The 21,762-nt window shown below is 40.3% G+C and overlaps 2 protein-coding genes across 3 annotated transcripts; one reads left to right on the forward strand and one right to left on the reverse strand.

Moving 5' to 3' along the window:
* Window positions 1–147: 147 nt before the first annotated feature.
* On the reverse strand, window positions 148–12,845 carry atp6v1ab (ATPase H+ transporting V1 subunit Ab). The gene is made up of 15 exons (XM_080417899.1): window positions 12,743–12,845; window positions 9,080–9,181; window positions 6,709–6,837; window positions 5,993–6,207; window positions 5,755–5,892; window positions 5,471–5,622; window positions 5,159–5,321; window positions 4,958–5,066; window positions 4,462–4,584; window positions 4,208–4,322; window positions 4,051–4,114; window positions 3,609–3,812; window positions 2,782–2,876; window positions 2,436–2,607; window positions 148–892 (listed from the first exon to the last, which is right to left on the reverse strand). The coding sequence occupies exons 2-15, from the start codon at window positions 9,159–9,161 to the stop codon at window positions 800–802; spliced, it is 1,854 nt and encodes a 617-aa protein (XP_080274025.1). The 5' UTR covers window positions 9,162–9,181; window positions 12,743–12,845; the 3' UTR covers window positions 148–799.
* Window positions 12,846–14,997: 2,152 nt separating this feature from the next.
* naa50 (N-alpha-acetyltransferase 50, NatE catalytic subunit) lies at window positions 14,998–21,215 on the forward strand. Of its 2 annotated transcripts, none has more exons than XM_080418495.1 (5): window positions 14,998–15,175; window positions 17,113–17,246; window positions 18,327–18,446; window positions 18,783–18,849; window positions 19,529–21,215. In XM_080418495.1, exons 1-5 carry the CDS (start codon window positions 15,168–15,170, stop codon window positions 19,704–19,706), a joined length of 507 nt encoding a protein of 168 aa, XP_080274621.1. In that variant the 5' UTR covers window positions 14,998–15,167; the 3' UTR covers window positions 19,707–21,215. The 2 variants fall into 2 exon arrangements, with proteins under 2 accessions (XP_080274621.1, XP_080274620.1); XM_080418494.1 differs by having other exon boundaries at window positions 15,002–15,175; window positions 17,110–17,246.
* Window positions 21,216–21,762: the final 547 nt, after the last annotated feature.

Here is a 21,762-nt window from a genome sequence, read left to right on the forward strand (position 1 = left end):
CAAAAGTTCTTCTAAGGATAATTCTCTATCAACATAGCATCTTAACAGGAAGGGCAACTGTCTGAACATTCCAGTGACATGCAGAGAGACCAGTTGAGCAAGAAGAGTGACAACATTGCATCCATGAAAACAATGAGGCTACACAGATTCTTTCCCCACAGTTTATTCTTTGGGAGTCACATCATTTGTGGACAATTGAGGGCCGGAGCCCGAATCTTTACACATTCACACAGCAAGTACACAATACAGCACAGCTCGAAACGGAACCATAAAAACGAAACATGAAAAGGACAAAGAACAAAGCATTCACGTCAAAATGCTGGCAATAAATAATTACTGTTCTTATTAAATTCATCCCCAATACTCTTCTGTACAGATGGTCTTTGAACAACGATAACATCAAATTAAGTCTTCGAGAAGACCTACACAGCTACAGACAAAAATCATGTAAACAGAGCAGGACATGGCAGGGTAATGTGATCTCTCTTTTACACACACGCATACATACACACGTCACGCACGCACAAATTGATGAGCATGCAGAGGATCCAGAGTAGACCTGTGTGAGCCAGGCAACATAATCATGAATACAGTACATTCTCTTTTCCCTCCACATGATAATACAATGATATAATGTGTGTGTGTGTGTATACACACACACACACACAAACACACTATCACTCATTCACTCACAATGGGATTGGCAGAGCACTGGTATAGGGAACACAAGGTGGCGGAATGTGATCCTGCATTGGAGGTGTCAGAGATGAGATCGGAAGGCTGAGAGGTGAAAGAAAGCCTATTCCTCGAGTGTGCGGAAGGAGTTCTGCATGTCCTCCAGCAGCTGGGCAAAATCTGCCTTGATCTTAACTTCGCCGTCCTTGACAGGGTCCTGTAGCAACGAGGAGAAACAAGTCACATTAGCATCGCAAACCTGGGTCGTGTACGATCTGCTGCTGGGGCATTTAACTAAATAAACAAGAAATCCTAAAAATGACTAAGTGAGTGCTGGTGATCTTTTCGAAGTATACTATTTCTTGTTTCAAATCTTTTTTATTGTGAAGCACAGGGTTATATTATACATTTGTTCATACATATGGATTGCTTCCTTTTTTTTTTTTTTAAACAAAAACCAACAGACATACACACAAAACGGAGTAACATGAAAAGAATACACTCAAACTTAAGCAAAAAACAAAGGGACCCTCCCGCCTCCCTTCCCCCTCCCCAGAAGTGCTGCCCCAGATTACGTGCGACACGGGTCATCCACAAGGATTAGCCTATCAACCTTTAAGAAAGGAGACTAAAGGCTTCCAAATCTTTTCAAAATCTTTCAGTTTGTCTTCGAGTATAAATCTAATTCTTTCTAAATGTAAGGATTCTGTCATCTCGGTGAGCCAGAGTTTGATTGTGGGGGCCTCTTTCTTCTTCCAAAATAATAGTATAAATTTTTTTGCAGCGATAAGGCCGTATGAGAGAAGGCGCTGTTGAGATAATTGTAGTTTCTTCATCCCTTCTGATACTCCCAAGATGACTAACACTGGGTCTGGATCTATCTCTACCTCTAGTATATTGGAAAATAGAAGTATACTATTTCTGCCTGAACCGTGAACCTGATACATGTGAACTGTGAACTATTCTTCTGATGAGTGCTCGCCTTTCTCTTTTTCATGAAATTGGAGCACGCCATCATATGACTTGTATCATTTAGAAAAAGGCTGCACCTTTAAATAAATAAATATTGAGATCCCTGATGCCAGTGCAAATCGGCGTTATTAGGCAACAATTTCTGTGTGACGTCTGACCAGTGCTTGATCAAGTGAGAGAGAGGCCTGAAATGATCATGCCTGAGTGTCAGCGGTGTTGTTAGGCACGGTTGCTGATCTTCACATCAATACAAATCGGCATTGTTAGGCAATGATTTCTGTTGTGTGTGACGTCACTAACCCGGCCTATTCTGGGTCCTGAAACCTGAAAACCCGTCCACGCAATAACCTGGCCAGTGCTGGTACCGAAACCTGATCGACGTGGCTTTCTGATGCGTTGTCTGCACAATAACCCCGGTAACGCTGCACAAGCTGATAACGTACTGCCCTGTGCCACGTTTTCAGCTTGTACTTGTACCAATTGAACTTTCTAAAAAATATATTACACTGGAAGTCAATGGAGGTGGCTTGTGCTGAATCTTTGCCCAAATATGGTACTGTACCGATGTCATAGACTTACATAAAAATATTACTTTGTGCCTATTTTACTCATGCAATAACCCGGCCGGTTAAGTGCAAGGGAGAAGAGAAACCTTTACAGGTACAGACTCAAACACACGCTGTCCATCGTGACCCATGATGACTTCCTCCTCTGCAGTTAGCAATGGTTTCTCATTTGACACACACACACACACACACACACACACACACACACACACACACACACACCTTGAACTTCATGGTGCTAATCCTGTAGAGGATCTCTCCCATGTGCTCTTTGATCATGGCCCAGGTTATCCTATTGTCACTCTGAGCTGTGGTCTCCACTGCATGCCGTGCCATGTCATAAAAGGCTATCATGTTAGACAGAATACCCACTGTCTTATAGAATGGACAGAACCTGAAGAGATGCAAAAAAGAAGGGAGACAAAAAAAACATATTCTTTATATATTTGATTGACACAAGAACCGAATGATTCAAGTCAGCTATAGAGTGGCACATTAAAGCAATGACATAGGTAGATGACCGAGTAACTGATTTGGACAGTGGATAAGTGATTGTGCGTGACATTACCTGTCGTATGGTGTGTAACCGTTCTGCTGCAGGAAGTCGTCTTTGAGTAGCTTGGCAACCTCCAGGGTAATCTTATCCGATTCTGCCAGTGAAGCCTGTAAGAACATCATCATCAACTGTCATCATCAACCTCATTTTGTGATGTGGATTCTTCTGTCAAGCACTTTGTGACTCTGTTCTTAACACATTCACTACCAAGGACGTAATGGACTGTGAATGATTCAAGCACCACCGAAGAAGAGTACACCCAGAAATCACGTGCTCACAACAAAAAAAAAGATCGCCTCCTTTCATGTTAAAGGATTCACAAAAGTAAAAATGTCTCTGATTTATGTTGTTTTCTAAGTGTTTTTCAAAAAACAAGCCACATTCAAACGGCCATAGCTCTGGAATGGAGGATCGCGGCCAGCCAGTTTTCTGCGTGTAATGAGCCGATCTCCGTGAGGACGGCGGTCACGGAGTATATTCCATGTAATATTCCATGAGTTAAAAGGTGCTATGCAAATAACGTTTATTATTATTATCTGTCTCTTAATAATAAGATGCCCTTTCATGGGCTTCTTTGTGACCAAAAACAGACTTCTGTTTTGACAAAATGTGTATATCTTTGCTAACAGTGCAAATAGTCAGGCCTGTGATTTAAACCAGTGGCTGGCTGGCTGTAAAATATTCACTGACCATGAAATATATTAAATAACATCTTTGCTGTCGGGTGGAAACCTCATATGTACAAAACAGTTCCTATATTATCAATTATTGTTCTATAATCAATTCAATTGATTAGTTCAATTAACAGTTGCCCCCCCCCCCACCCCCCCTTTACTCACCTTTCCAACCAACTGTACGATCTCAGCCAGGTCCTCCTCTTCCTGCAGAATCTCCTTACACTTGGTGCGGAGAGGCACGAACTCAGGGAAGTGCTTGTCGTAGTACTCATCCAGAGCACGTGTGTATTTGCTGTAGCTGATCAACCAGTTGACAGAGGGGAAGTGCTTCCTCTGAGCCAGCTTCTTATCAAGACCCCAGAACACCTGCAAATTGAAGACATGTGAGATAATAACGTTAAACATAAGACGCCTTTGTACGACACCGATCTTATTGGACACCAAAGAATTCCTCTCAAAATTTGAGTGCAATAAGAACTCGATTATACCTCAAATTATGGAAACGCAGCAAATGAAAAAGGTCACATAGATTACAGCCATAAATTATTCCCAGTGATCTTGTATGTATTCCCAGTGTCTAATATGTAATTGGAATATAAATTACCTGCACAATACCCAGAGTGGCCGAAGTCACAGGGTCAGAGAAATCACCACCAGGAGGTGACACACTAAAGAGACACAAAACACATCACTTGACCATTTTTGTCACTGTCCAGAGATGAGTACATCGACTCCCTCTAGTGGTAAAGAGATACACTCACGCTCCTACGATGCTGACACTGCCCTCTCTCTCCGGGTTACCCAGACACTTCACTCTTCCAGCACGCTCGTAGAAGGAGGCCAGACGGGCTCCCAGGTAGGCAGGATAGCCACTGTCTATTGGCAGATATAGTTATATATTAAAATATAATTCTCATTCAGCAAGCCATAATTAGCTTGACTGACATGTTATTTTGTGTCTTTTTTAAAAATCCCCATACTGTGTATTTTTTTCCCCATTATCGTCCACACTTACCCGCAGGCATCTCAGCCAGACGGCCAGATATCTCCCTGAGAGCCTCAGCCCAACGAGACGTAGAGTCAGCCATCATGCTCACATGGTACCCCATGTCTCTGAAGTACTCAGACAACGTGATCCCTGATGAGACATGCTCAGTTAGCACACAATCCACAGCACACAGACGGTTCTCACAATGCATTCAATCTGTGGTTGTCATTGATTATCTCCTAAATGAGGCAGGTGATTGTTTCCCCCGTATTACTTGTGATGTTTCATTGTTCAGGATTGGTTTAAGATATTTATTTATTCATTTATTTTACAAGAGGATAAGCCTCTTGAGATGCAGCATCTCGTTTTTGAGGGGGTCCTTGAAAACTTTTGTACTTTTCTAGTACTATGATTAATTCAAGAGCATTTTCTAAACTTTCCAGGCAATCAAAACAGATACCCCTGGATCAAGTAGGGTCAGCTGGTGTATTGTGAGCTGCGTGTGTTAGCTTGACAGATATACCTGTATAGATCGAAGCTTCTCTGGCAGCCACAGGCATATTGGAAGTATTGGCCACAAGCGCCGTTCTCTTCATGATGCTCTCAGTCTTGCCGTCCACCTCCATTGTCAGCTGATGGGCCAGACATGCTGTCAATCATTCTGAACACCAATAGGAAAACAACTGCTATGTGAAAAGGTCATGAAGTGACTACAACCACGCACCTCAGGAAAGTCTCGCAGTACTTCAGACATCTCATTACCACGTTCCCCGCAGCCTACATAGACGATGACGTCACTGTTGGAGTATTTGGACAGGGACTGGGAGATGACAGTTTTTCCGCAGCCAAAGGCTCCTGGGATGGCAGTAGTGCCTCCCTGAACACACCTTCACAGACACAGAAGTATGGGAAAATATTTTAAATGAGAACATCGATTCGGAGCAGGAGCTACAGCAAGCGTGTGAGGCACAGTAGTGTCGCTCTGTGAAGGGAGTGAATTGGACAGGAGAAATTTCTGAGAAGAGGACAAACTTACGGGAAGAGGGCATCCAGTACCCTCTGTCCTGTCAACAGTGGATGATTGGCGGGCAGTTTCTCTGTGACAGGACGTATCTGTCTGACAGGCCACACCTGAATCATGGTAAACTTTTCTTTCACGCCTTCGAACTCCAGCTCCAACACCACATCCTGACACACACACACAAGGCACAAATACAAGAAATGCCCACCGACACACAACAGACCAGCAGCATTAACACAAAAGAGAAAGTGACAAAAATATTTAATGCACAACTATAGTAGTAGGTGATAGGAACTCACAGTGACGTTGTAGTTTCCAGGGGGAGCCACGTAGGTCACAGTGCCTCGGTTTCTTGGTGGTAGCATCATCTTGTGCTTGATGAGGGAGTTCTCAAACACATTCGCATAGATGTCTCCTCCTGTGATATGACTGCCAACCTGACAGCAGGAAAGAAGGAAAGCACAGATGGATTGTACAAGCCGGTTTCATTATCTGAATGGAAACCAAATATTATTTCTGCATAAAATACAACCATACCCGCACGCTCTTGCCGGGAGTAAACTCCCATTGAATATCTCGATTGAGGGCTCCAATGTTCACACCGCGTGGGATGTAGATGCTTTGTGTCATGTCATTGATATCCTTCAGGGGTCGCTGGATGCCGTCAAAGATGGAACCCATGCATCCGGGGCCCAGCTCCACGGAGAGAGGCTTCCCTGTACGCAGCACAGGATCTCCCACACTTACACCAGCTGCAGCACAGCTCAGGAAAACACACCAAGGTTTCAAACACAACTCATTCAAGCAGAATATATCCAAAATGGCTAACGGGATCTGCTATGCCTACACAGTCTTTAGGAATGGTCTAATAGAAAATTTGTATTTTCACTTTTGGTGGATACTTAATTTTGATATCATAAATAATTTTTTTCTATTTCAAATCAATTATCCAGAGCCTTTAAGGAACACAAAACTGCTGCAGTAAAACGGGGCTGATATGAAGACAGAGAACAGAAGGCTGAGAAAAACAAATTAACGGAAGGAAGAACTTTGAGCTTGAATCGTCACAGATTTTTTTGGTGCGATAAAACATCGTCGCATTGGAGCTCTCGGTGTGCGAGCGTTTATTTGTTTTTCTCTGCTTACTGTTCGTCGCTCAGCACCTGCCCAAGCTTGGGTAGGGGATGTGCATGTCGTTTCCCTTTTTTCAAAGAACAGAAGTGTCATAACAATACTGCCAGACAAAAAGATACATGTCTCCTCGTAGACCTGGATGGTGGCCATGTCTCCCTCCAGCCTGATGATCTCTCCTACCAGCTCAGAGTGGCCCACACGAACCAGCTCGTACATGGCTGCTCCCGCCATTTCCGTGGCTGTCACCACTAGAGAAAACAGGAAAAACAACCAGTCAATATAGTACTGTAAAATGATAGAGGGGCCTGACCTGCCAATGTGAATACTTACTGCAATGGATAGATTAGAGATTAGTAGGGGTGTGCCGATTTTTTTTTTTTTTTTTTTTTTCACCAAACGATACGATACGATATTTGGCTCACAACTTCGATACGATTTCGATACGATACGATACGCACTTTTTTTATTATGAAAAATATATGGGGGAGAAAAAAAGCAAATGCAAACAAATAATTCTGTTTTTGCATTATTCAGATATGCGAACTTGTAGCTTTTCAGTTACAATAGCCGTTTTGAATCAAAATAGGGCAATAGTGTGATACCTGACCCGAAAAAAAAAACATGTTGTCCAGTGTTGGAAAGTAACTAAAGTAATATGTAACTTAAAGTAATATTATTACTTTTTCCCAGTAACTAGTAACGTAACTAATTACTTTCACGTTTTGAGTAATATTATTACCTTTACTTTTTTTCAAAAAGTAACTTATTACTTTTTTTCACGAGCCTTGGTGGTACTCTGGGTTTGAGTGTGTTTATTTGATCCTTTGTTGTTTTCATGTATTGGGTTTCATGTATTTTTTTAGGCAAAAAATACATGAAATACATTTAAAATACTTCCAAAAAAGTCCTTGCGGTCTTGTTTCCATTGAGGTCCTTAGTATTCAATTCATAGTCAAATGGTTTTCATTTAGTCTGTAAGTTATGAATTCATACTCAGTAAAAGTCTTAGTGTTAATATAATTGAAATGAGTGTACAAATAGAACCAAATGGATCCGTCATGTGTACAGAACACTTTTCAGAGTTAAAGGGATATTTCACTTTCAAAAAAACGTTTGGTCATTTTATCGTCTACTCAGGCCTTTGTGAATCCCCCATACAGTTTTTAAGTTGCTCGATTCAGTATTTAGATATTTGATATTCATTTTATCAGACACGCCCCCTTCCTATACAAACCCATTGTAACTTCAAACTCCATTTTAACCATGTTAGATTCATCGAAAACACCCGTCCTTGGTTCTGGTGACTCACCCTGCCCTCCTAATGCGTGAGGGGGCCGTGTTTTTCCGATTATTTTTTTAATTTATTTTATTTATTTTTTTTCATTTTCCAAAAAAAATATTAAAAATAAATGAAAAAAGTAATTGAAAAAACACGGCCCCCTCACGTATTAGGGGGGCGGTATGAGTCACCAGAACCAAGGACGGGTGTTTTTGATGAATCTAACATGGTTAAAATGGAGTTTGAAGTTACAATGGGTTTGTATAGGAAGGGGGCGTGTGTGATAAAATGAATATCAAATATCTAAATACTGAATCGAGCAACTTAAAAACTGTCTGGGGGGTTCACAAAAGCCTGAGTAGACGATAAAATTATCAAAGGTTTTTTTGAAAGTGAAATATCCCTTTAAATCAACAATGAGGATTTTACAATGTAGGCTGCAGAAAAGAGAAAAAAACAACTGCTAATGTTGAAAATGCAAAGTCAGACTTTTGGGGAGAAAGGATGCAATTACTGGGGGCGAGGAAAAAAAAGTAACTAAGTAATAAGTAACTAGTTACTTTTGGCAGGGAGTAATAAGTAAAGTAACTACATTACTTTTTAAACAAGTAATATGTAATAAGTAACATATTACTATGTTGTAGTAACTATTCCAACACTGATGTTGTCACCCTTTTCACCTCGGGGCTGTTTGCATGCCTGGTTATTATTATTGTAAAAAAAAAAAAAAAAAAAAAAAAAAAAAGTTTTTTTTTTTTTTGAAAACGATATTTTTTTTTTCTCAAAACGATACATATCGTCACGAAAACGTATCGCGATATATCGCGGGACGATATATCGGCACACCCCTAGAGATTAGACATGGATACTGAGTCAAGTATGCAGTAGAAACCTTACTTTTAAAATCACATAATGAATCCTCTCGTGTGGATAAAAAAAAATTTATGTAGATTATTATTCATTAAGTTAACAAGTTTGAGACTTTTCTTAACGAACAATAACCAGTTTTCCCCTACTTTTATTCTTGTTGTAATTACTTTTCCACCATGTTTTATGTACTTAATCATTATAAGTACAAAAAAAAAAGCAGATTGGTGTAATCTCCATCAGATCCAAACATTGTTATCTGAAATTTGTTGTGGAATGAATAAAAGATGGATAGAGAATGAATGGAAATAGCGATTGTGCTGTGAAAGTGTGCCAGTGTTAACCTGGTCCGGAGACTCCATGGACGTATCCAAACTCGCTCTCTCTCTCCTCATCTCGGACCTTGGGCAGCTTGGACATGTCCATCTTAACTGGCTGATCTTTGACTGGGAATAGAAGAACAAAAAGATGTAGTAAGAGAAGCATTATGCAATAGAGGAAAAGGTACTGGAGTCCAAATAATGGAATTTTGCTGCTATTTTCTTCACTTCCTTATTGGTGTCGATTTAATTTCATGCCCTTTCAATCTGTGCAACTAATGACTGCAATTATATTTATCTCCGTGGCTAACCTTGTTTATTAATTACACACACACACACACACACACACACACAATGTTTCAATACCAGTACAAAAATATTTTCTTCAGTTTTTTTGTAACAGGCTTTTCTAATTACAACCAATGAATCAATACATTTTCTTCGATTCATACATTTTTAAAAAATATGTATTGCTACAATGCTGATACTGTTATTTACTGCAGACTTTTATAATTATTATTATCATGATCATCATCATCCGCACACTGACTGTAACTAAATCAAACCATTTCATGAATTGCATTCATGGATATCACAATCACTTGATCCTCATGGATCATTTGCCTAGCCAGCAGTCTGTATGTGTCTTATCCTTTCCCTTTATGGTGATATTGAGTTAGCTGCAGCTATAATCGTGACTTGTGAATCGTTACTTCAAAATTTCAGCATTAGGGAGTCCAAAGTAGGACACAAGTACAGCGCCAGCACTCTCCCTCACGCCTGCTTTGGCTACGTGTCCTCCAGGGCTGGTAGTAGTAGTCAGTGTGACGCAGCATGCTAACATTAGAAGGGAATCCCACACTAGCAGCACTGAGGGTACACAATATGCAATGCTGATGGAGGATGCATCATCTTTCTCCTTCACATATACAGCACGTAGTATATAATACATTTCAAATGTGATTCCCTTTTGTTCTTACACATTTACCCTCTCACACTGACCCAATCCTTGTACAATATCCTACCCACACAAGCTGTGCATTCAGCAGAATCTGAAGTCTATGCTGTCGTCAGTCGTGACTCATGACAGAATACAATCCTGGCTTAATTACAGGCATCTGACTGCAGGTGCTGCGGCAGCATCAAAAACCACTTTCATCCTATGATGTTTACTGTAGCTATAGAGATGCATTGTATACACATTCGTGCTCATTGTCTGTCCTGACACACACACACACACACACACACACACACACACACACACACACACACACACACACACACACACACACACACACACACACACACACACACACACACACACACACACACACACACGTCTTATGCCCTTTTTATGTCCTTCCCACTGACATATTCATACTCCCCTTTACGCTAGGTTGCTTGAGCCATCTGTGCAGTAATAAAGCAGCTCCATCAATAGGTCTCTCCTGGAACTACAAGGGTTGCTTGTTTCCAAAGACATATAAAGGCTGCATGCTTGTTCATCATAGTTGTAGCACAACAACAATGATCAATAAAACACATGGACCTTGGCTAGATCGAATTACCTTACTTTCAGTCATTCATTAGGCTTTTGCTCCATTTCAGATTCACACATAAGAAGTCCTTTCAATAAAACACTCAATAGTGTTTGGGTAGGGTATAACACCATGGAGTCATAGAGAGTCATAGTTCTGTCAAAGAACTATGACTCTCACTCTGGGGATATGAACAGACAATTAAAAAGTTAAAAAGAAGAGAAAAACAACCAGGTGCTCAATAGAGAAAAATGTTATATAACTAATGAAAGTATTGGTGGTACTCCTGGATCAGCTGGAAAATCAATGTTTTTCAGATAATTTAAACTTATCTATTTGGGGTTTTGTTCTTGTGACTTTCTTTATAAAATAATAAACAGTTCCGCACCTACCCACTCAAAAAGAACGAGTTAAGACCCACCACAAAACAGGGCATACACTGGATTGATACACTCACATAACAATGATCATGCCTGTTGTAGACACTAACCTTCAAAGAAACAAATAATAATGAATAACTCTACACAGCTTTACTCTATTGCTTATTATTTCATAATAAAAATGTTCTTAGATCATAAATCTTGGCACAATAATTTAATCATTTTGCCTGATAATTTCCATCTAAATGAGGTTCATGGTAAGAAGAACCTATAGACATAACACACCATCACATGATACTGGCACATGACTGCAACGAACCTGATTGAGGAAGTGGAAAGATGTAGTGGACTAAAACTGGGAAGTCCAAGGAGTGTGAGTGTGTGTGAGTGTGAGTGTGAGTGTGAGTGTGAGTTTGTGTGTAAAAATAAAATAAAAAAATCCCGAACACTTAGTTTTTTGGAAAAAATGTCCAAGGCGCTTACTCACCTGCTCCCTCTGTATAACTAATACTATTTCGCCTCAGTTGTAATTTCCAATTTGATCATAAGCTTTTCAACAAGGAGTAGAGAAATGTAATGTACCCCCCCAGTCCACCCCCATTAAATGTTAATACTCAATAGCCAAGAAAAAATAACACCAACATTTCTCTTGTTCAGAGCCAGAGCAAGAAATTGTTTAAGCACATTTTGTCATCTTAGGTTAATGTGTACAGTACTACTGTACTGTACAAGTAAATGCACTTGTCCTAGAGACCTAACATATTGAGAATTGTTAGGCCTTTACAACTACAAGTCTATTGTCATTTTATAAATGATGATAGCACTGAAACGCAGATATTTTTTAGGTGCAGTGATCAGAGCCCACGCAAGAACTTTACACAGTCATGTTTACTGTATATATTTTTCTATTTTATTACTACTCGTACATGATGTTTTGCATATCATTGTATATTATTGTTTGTCTTTAAATGTCTCGATGAATTGAATACACAGGACCTCAATGGAAATAAGCCCTTGGGCTTTTTGGGGGGGTTTATCCTTTTAGTATAAATCTGTACCACTGTACCTTTTTTGCAAACTGTTAATAAAGTATTCAATCAAACAAAAATGTTGCATGTAAGTGAGATGGCCATGCATGCACAGCAACATCCATTCCTGACATGCTGATGTTAATTTGTTAAATAACCTCTGTGTGTGAACCACAACCCGCAGCCAGGTCACATGACATGACACTAAAATGATAACATAGGCCGAGACAGACTGACAGTCGAATGCAAACACAAAGCAGAAACCATATGAAACATTATACAAGAGAATGATTGCCTGCCATCATGGCAGTGGCATCATGGGATATTGAGTAGATCCATGTCGATGCATGATCATGACCTTAACATGCAAAACGTTCAGCTTTACTGAGTAAAAGCAATACATTACGCTGTACAGTGACACAGCGATCACAGCTCACCAACAAGCCACAAAATGTGACATACTGGCTCTGCACAATTCTAAACGTTAGTTGACTTATTTATAATTATCTTTTACAGTAAGTGATACAGCAGTATTAGGCTACTTGTATTTACATATATGTCAGTCATACATACTGACAAACATGATATGATGGCCTTGGCCTTGCAGAACATCGCTGGCTCTGCCATTTTGGCGAAATTTTGGATGAATTAAATCACGATCAACCCGAAATTAGACGCAATATCTAGTCAAACAACATCATCACAGAATAATAAGACCCACTGGTTAGAGATGAACGTTACCTTGTGAAAATGACTGTGTGGTTTGGTGGTGTCGCTGCCTCGTCGGGAGAAATGAGATGAGATGCGATGCGATGCGTGACAGTAAATGGTTGGTCAGCTGACTTCATTCACTTGACTGGTGCTGCTCAGTGTTGCCAGATTTTGTGAGAGAAATGAGCAACCAGGTCTATAAAAACTAGCCCAAAAGAAGCAACTACTAGGCCACATCATGAGCACTTTATCGGATTTAAAAAAAGCTGATCTACAAGCTCACAACGCGTCGCGATGTGACGCGTTGTGAGCTTGTAGATCAGCTATTTTTTGAAAGCTCTTGCAATAACATGTGGAATATTTGGAACGTTTTTGAAACATTATAACAACACACGCTCCCTGGCAGTTGCACAAAACATTTTTCATGAAAACATTTGAGAACCACTGGTTTAAATAATTAAAAATGTTGGAAGCAAGCCTAAATAAGCAAGTAAACTTTAGAAACGAGGCCAAAAAAACGCAACTAACACATTTTTACAAGCAACTTTACAGAAAAAGAAGCCAAAAGTCGCTTATAATAAGCCGACATGGCAACACTGCTGCTGCTGCACCGCTGCAACTAACGGCTGCCATTCTGGCTCCTGCCGCAAAGATTATATACAAAACATGAGCGTGTCGTGTCCTCTCCATGCAGTGGTGGAAAAAGTACTCACATTTGTTTTACTTAAGTAAAAGTATCAATACTGCAATGTAGAAATACTCTGTTGTTACAAGTAATAGTCTGGAATTGAAAATGTACTTGAGTAAAAGTGCAAGTATTGGCATCAAAATTAGCCCTGATACGTGACTGTCATATTTTGTGACAGTCATGGATGAACTTCAACATAGTGTTTGCACTTCCTCTCTTTTTGGCCCGTAGATCTACATAATCGTTCAGATTTCAAATATTAAGTGCTTTACCCCATGGCCACGGATGTTAGAATTATGTACGAGTCATCAGAATCAGAAGTACCCGTACATTCCGTATTGTTCAATACAATTTAAGCATTTTAATCCGATCGGTGGCCATTTTCTCATAAAGTGCAATGTATCAGAGTGCAACACCCCCCAACCGATAAGGTCACGTAGTTGAAAGCATGAGTAAATTACGGAGAAAATGGCCACCGATCGGGTTAAAATGCTTTTTATTGAACAATACGCAACATACGGCTACTTCTGAGGGCCCGTACATAATTGTAACATCCGTGGCCATGGGGAAAGCACTTTATATTTGAAATCTGAACGTTCCTGTAGATATACGGACCAAAAAAGCAGAAAGTGCAAACACTATTTTGAAGATCATCCATGACTTATATGACAGTCATGTATCAGGGCTTAGTCACTGTTTGTCTTCAGGTTCAGACATGAAGTTTACTTGTTCTTTTTTCATACGTGTTGGGGTATTTGTTTCCTAATGGAATAATGTACGTGTATTATGTCTTTTAATAACAAGAATTTGAACCGGCTCTAGCCTTCCTCTCATAGTCAGCTGAACATCTTTGCGCTGACGTTTGATCCAAAATGGGGGTGGGTGGTGGGTTCATGTAATTTTACATTTTTACAGTCATAATAACAGATATGAAACGTTTGCAAACAATAATAGACATTGTCTTTAGGTTTATTAGGGGATTCCTTCTTTTCCATTTCCTGAATTTATATTTTTTATATCATATTAAAAGAAAATACGTGTCCACCAGATCGGTCACATTTAGTAAGATTTTTCCACAAATGGTTACAATCAAATCCCACAAGAAAGTGAAAGTAGTGACAGAAGGCATGCATGCGGTACCCCCAAGTTGCGCATGCGCAGGTCAGGGTTGACGGTCGTATGCAGCGTTGCCATGTCCCCTTATTATAAGCGACTTTGGGCTTGTTTTTCTGTAAAATTGCTTGTAAAAATTGATAGTTGCGCTGGTTGCGGGTTTGGGGCTTGTTTCTAAAGTGTAGTTGCTTATTTAGGCTTGCTTCTAAATTTTTGTAATTATGTTTTAAACCAATTGGTTGGTTCTCATTTTCATGAAAATGTTTTGTGGCAAGGAGCATTTGTGTTGTTAGAATGCTTCAAAGAATATTCCAAATATTCCACATTTTATTGCAAGAGTTTTTGAAAATAGCAGATCTACAAGCTTGTAGATCCGCTGTTTGCAAATAGCCAATATAGGTTTAAAGTGTGGCCAATAGCTTCTTTTGGGCTTGTTTTCACAGACCTGGTTGCTTATTTCTCTCGCACAATTTGGCAACGGAGGTTGACAGTCGTGTGGCTAACTGTGTTAGCATCGCCCAGTAGTAGCTACATGTGGAGGGTAAAACGGGAGGTAACCCCGACCCCAACAAGTCTTCCAAAACGATTCTCTCGGACATAAACGAATCTCAACTTCAAACACATCGAAACGAACGGAATAATAGAGGTTTCACGATGAAAGGGTGAGTACGAGCGTTTAGAGGCACGACTTGAAGAGGTAGCAAGAGTAAAGTTTTTTTTTACCATGTCTCATTTTCTAACGGGGGGGAGAGGCGGGGAGGAGGAGGCTACGAGGCTAACTGATAGCTGGGACAAACACACCAAGGTATAGTCCGTGACGTCATAACTACGCGTCATATTGCGGAAGTACTTCATTCCAAATGGGTGCATGCTTGCCATGTCCGCTTATTATAAGCGAATTTGGCTTGTTCTTCTGTGAAGTTATTTGTAAATATTGGTGGTTGCTGTTTTTGGGGACTTGTTTCTAAAGTGTAGCTGATTATTTGGGCTCGTTTCCACTACTTTTTCCACCACTGATACTTCCTGATCCGTTTGTAGTGACATCATGGTCTTATCCTTGGTGTCCTTTCTTGTTAGTCGGCAAGCTAAGCTCTTTTCATTATTGTTGTATAAAATGTGCAAATGGCAGCACCTGGCTGCATGGTGAAGGCTGAAGTCGGGTCGCTGCTTAACAGTAGCTAATGGCCGTCGCGTGGTTAACGAGGAAGCTAAGCTAACTATTTACCGCCGGCCGTTCATCTGCGCGGCTAGTTAGCTGAGCTAGTCAACATACTTTAGCCAAGCTATTAGCAACAGAGTGCATAGTAGGCTAACATCTGGGTTCGCTGCTTCAAGTCCGTGCCAGCTTTAATTGTACAGGCAGTTTGTTATCTGGTGAATGACTAGCCAGTCATTCATCAGATAACAACAGTTAGTTATCCACGTGACCTGGTCCATCATGATACCTGGCAAGATTGGCCAGTGCTGGCCAAGTACTATGATGGTCAGGTGGATAACTAACTGTCGCCCCCAGAACGTTATCGTAACGTTACCACTGTCATTAAACTCCAGTCAAAAGTAACCCAGTCAATAGCTGACAGTCGTGATTTCTAGTCACAATTTTGCATTACACTGGACTGTGGTACATTTGAGTTGACTTGACTTAAAAAAAATCAAGTTTTTTTCATTATGATTGTCAGTCGTCTATGATTGAAATTATGGCTCTGTTGCTGTCAGGGACTCCCTCTTTCATTGGTTTGTCGCCCAGGTTGCGCCTAAACCCTGACATCAAACTTCACAAAAACGGTGCCTAAACCTAACAAACACTATAACTAACCCTAACGTCACAAACACTATGCCTAACCCTAACCTCACAGAAATTATGCCTAAAGTTAACCTCAAAACACTGTCCACCTGGGCGAAACATCGGGAAAAGTTATTCTGTCATTGCTGCCCGGTGAGACCAGTGACCAGACCACCTGGTGAACATCACACCACACGTGACCGACAGCTGTTGGCAGCGGCACAGAGATATTGCATGTGCAGTTGCCCTATAAATACTATGAACTCTTTAGGCTTCTCACCAATGAACACAACTTACAGCTTGAATCCACGTAAAGTTTTATTAAAGTGTCATGAAATGTATAAATGTGTACTTCACACATTAGTTTATCAATAAGAAATAGATTTGACCATGTCATGTTCATGTTATGGTGTAAGTGTGGGCTGGGTTGTAAGGTGCTGGCGTTCTTTGACTGGACTGAAATTCTGGCAAATGCATGTCTTGTCAGGCTTTGTTGGCATGAGGAGGTGCAGATGTCTGTCTGTGCATCTGGATTGGCTGAAGTAGGTTCAAGTAGATCCAAATAATCTTTTTTTAGAAAAAAGAAAAAACCCTATCCATTCCTATCCTCTTGCAAAACCCATGTGTAACCCTCAAATACTTTTGAAGCAGCCGTATGCCAATTTTGTGTTGACGTGACTTGTATATTTTGTTGCATTTTCGATGTTGTACAGTGAGCGGTGTATTCATGCATGTTTTTTGTCAACGTGTCTTAGGTTTGTAACTAACTTGCCAACTTTGCCAGTCTTTGTGACCGTTTTGCTCTTGTTCCAGTAGCCGGATCGAGCTGGGGGATGTTACGCCCCACAACATTAAGCAGCTGAAACGCCTGAACCAGGTCATCTTCCCTGTCAGCTACAATGACAAGTTCTACAAAGATGTTCTGGAAGTGGGGGAGCTTGCCAAGCTAGGTGAGTTAGATAAGCTGACATGACATCCAGCTCACCAAAAATATATTTGTTACATTTCAGGTTTTTCTGCACATAAAGTAGGAATTTCCATCAGCCACATTTTCTTCCTGGTCTTATGTACAAATAAGATCACCTAATACAGTGGTTCTCAAACTGTTTTATTTCACGGACCCCCAGTTTGGTATGCATTAGGCAGCGGACCCCCATAACTCGGAGAGTGTACAAATGGTTCATTGAACCTCTTGTAGTTACAGACCTGTAAAGGTCCATTTATCTCCAGGGTCCAACTATCAATCGTTTACCTGGGGAACCCCCTCTAGGAGCCCTGGGAGTCCTCGGACCCCACTTTGAGAACCACTGCCCAAGAAGATAATGTGTGGGCCATGTACTGAACTTAAGAAAAGTTAAAAGCATTTCCCTTCCTTCACAATATCTAACCTTAACACATTGGGTGCCAGAGGTTTATTAAAATATTATACTTTGAGTGCCAGGACTTTTTAAACATTTTGAACCTTTTTCAAGTAGTCACAAAATATTTTCAGTGATCACCGTCCTCACGGTGATCCCCTCATTACACACATACAGGTCTCGTACAATCGGGGGGAAAAAATTTAAAACATTCGGAAATCCATTCCATAGTTGCAGCCTGTTGAAAATAGTTAAATTAACATTGTAAAAAAAAAAAGTGCACAGGAGCCGAGATACAGGTTTTTGAAGTCATAAGTTAACCAGGAGGTGGATTGGAGTCTAAATCTTGTAGGAGTGATATTTCCTGTTGCTGTGAAGGAAAAAAAAAAAAGTAATTTTTTTTTTTTTTTTTTCAAAAACCGTATATATACGGTTTTGGCACTCAACGTTAGTATGCGCAAAACCGTATATATACGGTTTTGGCACCCAATGTGTTAAAATAATTTAGCACTTGCCTAGTTGCACATAACTGGTGTCATCAAAGCAAACGGTTGCACTGACCAATCTATTAGTAATTTTCTATATTTCCATAAAGCTAGGATAAAAGTAGTTGGGGATTCCCTGCCTATTGATTACACTTAAGCTTCACCTTCTTCCTTTTTTGTGCTTCAGCATACTTCAATGACATTGCAGTGGGCGCTGTCTGCTGCAGAGTGGATCACTCCCAGAACCAGAAGAGACTGTACATCATGACACTCGGCTGCCTAGCACCCTACCGTAGACTAGGAATAGGTACAGTGTTGAGTATTTATCTATACCTTTGGTTCTCAAATTTTCATTGTCATTTTTCCACTTTATACGTTATTAAAAAAATAGCAGATCTACAAGCTCACAACGCATCGTGACGCGCTGTGAGCTTGTAGATCGGCTATAGTCAATAGCTGATGTATATAGGATTAAAGTGATTAAACTGCTTTTGATGCTATATTAAGTCATTTAGCAGGGGACCCCCTTGAACCCTCTCAAGGACCCCTGGGGGTCCCCGGACCCCAACTTCGAGAACCAAAGACTAGCAGTGGACTTCACTTGGGTTTTGTTATAAAAAACTGTACTGTACTCTCATTCTAGGTACAAAGATGCTTAATCACGTGCTAAACATCTGTGAGAAGGATGGTACCTTTGACAACATTTACCTGTGAGTATGACTGACAGACTGTTGTAGGGGTGTAACAATAAATTTTAACAGCGATGCGATACGCATCACGATACATGGTTGACGATACATGGACGACATTGGCTCAGTCATGGCGATACGATTCAATGGTTTAAAATCGATACAGTAACTATTTAGCAAAAATCTGTGGAGGAGAGTGCATGTTTTTTATGGGAAACATTTATTATTATGGATATAAATAAGTAAACACAGTGATTCTCTGGCAAATAAATGGACTGAACACATATGGACAAACCCGCACCTTGACATGAACACAGAATACACACATTTACAGATAGACCAAGTGTAGCTATATGGAATGGAAAAGTAATTAAACCCCTCTTTTTCTTTTTTCTTAAAATTGCTAAATACAACGCACAAGTACTTAGTATTGATACAATCGATTATTTGCATTGCAAAACGATTCGATACCGATTTATTTGTGTTGCAAAACGATACGATACAAAATCAAACGATACTATATGTTGCTGTTTACACATCGAAATACTTCGATTGTTGAAATTAAAATCGACTGTATCGTTACACCCCTAGACTGTTTGGTTTCACATAAACACAAATTCACCCAACAAAGTTAATTAACTAAAGTGATTTTTGACACTTCATTTTTCTGTCACTAACCCTGAATCTCCCTTCCCTGCAGTCATGTGCAGATCAGCAATGAGTCAGCCATTGACTTTTACCAGAAATTTGGCTTTGAGATCATCGAAACAAAGAAGAATTACTACAAGAGGATAGAGCCCGCAGATGCCCACGTGCTGCAGAAAAGTCTGCGCAGCCTGTGTCCACCCCCCGCTGGAGAGCTGCAGAAGGCAGAGTAGAGGGCATGGCTTTTGGAAAGGGCATGACTGTGCCCACCTCCACAGACACAGAACTGTGACAGATGCCCCAGGGTCGACACATCAAACATTTTCTTCAAAGGACTTTAATAAGAGAAAAACAAATTTAAAGTACAAAAATGCTGTTTATTTTACAAAGGGTCCCCTTAATTTTGCATCTTGTTTTATTTCATCACCCCCCCCGCCCCACCCCCCCTTTTTTTTTTTTTTGCATTTAGATATTTGAAAATGACAATATGTTCAGAAGCCAAAAGAAAGTGTTCCTGTAGACAAGGTCCAATGCAGTGTTCCTGCAGCCAACTTCAGTCCGTTTAAGGCTTGGTGGAAGGGGTTTGGTGCTGCTTGCAATTCATACTGTTCATATTTGAGTTGTTTTAACATGGTTCTAAAATGAAGGGGACATAATGTCTACTGTTCAGGCGAAAGAAAAAAGTTGATTTGAAGTTGGAAAATCTTTGAGAGACCACCATTGCCAAACAAAGTCCCAACGGATAAGCTTGGAGCAATCGTTCCAAGTTGTCAGTGACATTTGGAACACTCGGAGATCCATCCCCTCACCACCTGAACCCAGGGACCTGTGGGAAGAGTTTGACCAGTGGATGAGACCAACCATTTCTTCTTCTGGCAATATGCTGTGTGAAACTTGTGGTACCATGCCTTGATGAAATGTCACATCCACAGCTCTGCTAGTCTAGAGGAGGAGAGCAGAAATTACCTGCCTCCGAATGGACTTGAGAAAGGAGGTGGTGGGAAGAGATGGTCATCACTCATGTTTTCTGAATGATTTTGTTTTTCAGCCTGTTAAAATGAATTCTCCATCAGCTTTTTCTTTTTTTTTACATTGAGGTGGTTAATGGCTCAGAGGTTCCCCTGGCTTTGATACAGCAGAAAGTATATCAATATTCACTGAAGAGCTCACAATAGTAGGGGAGAGAATTCAACAAAACATACAATAACTGTTTTGGAAATGTGTTTTTGTAAATGGTACACCAGAATGTCCAGTATTGGTAACAGTCAACAAGTGGTCAATTGCAATTAATTACCCCAATACAATGACCATCTACATCAGCGCTTGTGCTTTTCCCCCCTCTTTTTTTCCAGTGCTTGAGAGGGGGTAGTAGACTGTCTCTGGATGCATGGATGTGTGTTTAATTTGGCCCCTTATGTAGCACTAGCCACCCATCGGAAATCCAGTCGCTTCAAGGTTACTCACTTTCTGGACTGGTTATGTCAGTCTACCTCTGTTATTACCTATTCCCATTAATTGGTGGTGGGAGGTTGCTCTATAGTCTGGATATCTGCTTAGTACGGCTTCTCTAGCCGAACACACTGCCCAGGGGAAGCTCTGACCCTCTGCATGCTGGGAGAGGTGTGTCCTCTCCACTGTAGTATAAGCATGTTTTTTTTTTCTTTCTTTGAAGAATTTTATCTTTTCTGGAGCTCTATATTGTAAGACTTTTTAACCTCTAAATAAAGGAAATACTATTTGCATTAATTTGCATTATTTGCCCTTCATACAGTACCGGGGACCTGAAGAACAGTATTCATCCAAACAATACAATACATTATTGTTTACAATGATGCAAGGATAGATTTATATTTCTTACAGAAAGTGTAGTATGTGTAGTGGAGATACAGCAGTGTCTCTCAACCTTTTAAGCCATGACCCGCCAAAAGAATCATATTTAAACTGGGTAACCCCTAGCTCTGGTCCATAGCCGTTAGAAGGAGAACTCCTTCCTAGGCTATGGACCAGAGCTAGGTACCCCCCCAACTCTGAAAAGCACTTGGAATGTAGGAGTTGATAGCAGTTGATTCATTCAATTCTCACAACTGTGAGCTTGTAGATCGGCTGTTTTCACAATTTTGGCCTTTCTTATATCGTTTGATAATTTGGCCAATATTTGACCAGTTTTTATTGTATAGGTTGTTGATTACAGTTGATGCAGTAATGGCCTTTTTTCACTTGATTTCTTTTTTAATATACATGTTTTAAAAGTCCTTAAATTGTCGCTTCACTGTTATCTGGGGACCCACT

The sequence above is a fragment of the Gymnoscopelus braueri genome (assembly GCF_963280865.1).
Source record: "Gymnoscopelus braueri genome assembly, chromosome: 21".
In the NCBI taxonomy this organism is placed as follows: Eukaryota; Metazoa; Chordata; class Actinopteri; order Myctophiformes; family Myctophidae; genus Gymnoscopelus; species Gymnoscopelus braueri.

Excerpts from the sequence above, each read along its gene's own strand:
- atp6v1ab (XM_080417899.1), bottom strand. The coding sequence starts at position 9,161 with ATGGACATGTCCAAGCTGCCCAAGGTCCGAGATGAGGAGAGAGAGAGC. Across the intron at positions 4,323-4,461 it reads TCTGGCTGAGATGCCTGCGG|ACAGTGGCTATCCTGCCTAC; the intron begins GTAAGTGTGGAC and ends ATCTGCCAATAG. Across the intron at positions 2,877-3,608 it reads TCGTACAGTTGGTTGGAAAG|GCTTCACTGGCAGAATCGGA; the intron begins GTGAGTAAAGGG and ends ATGTTCTTACAG.
- naa50 (XM_080418494.1), top strand. Across the intron at positions 17,247-18,326 it reads GGGGGAGCTTGCCAAGCTAG|CATACTTCAATGACATTGCA; the intron begins GTGAGTTAGATA and ends TTTGTGCTTCAG. Across the intron at positions 18,447-18,782 it reads CTACCGTAGACTAGGAATAG|GTACAAAGATGCTTAATCAC; the intron begins GTACAGTGTTGA and ends CTCTCATTCTAG.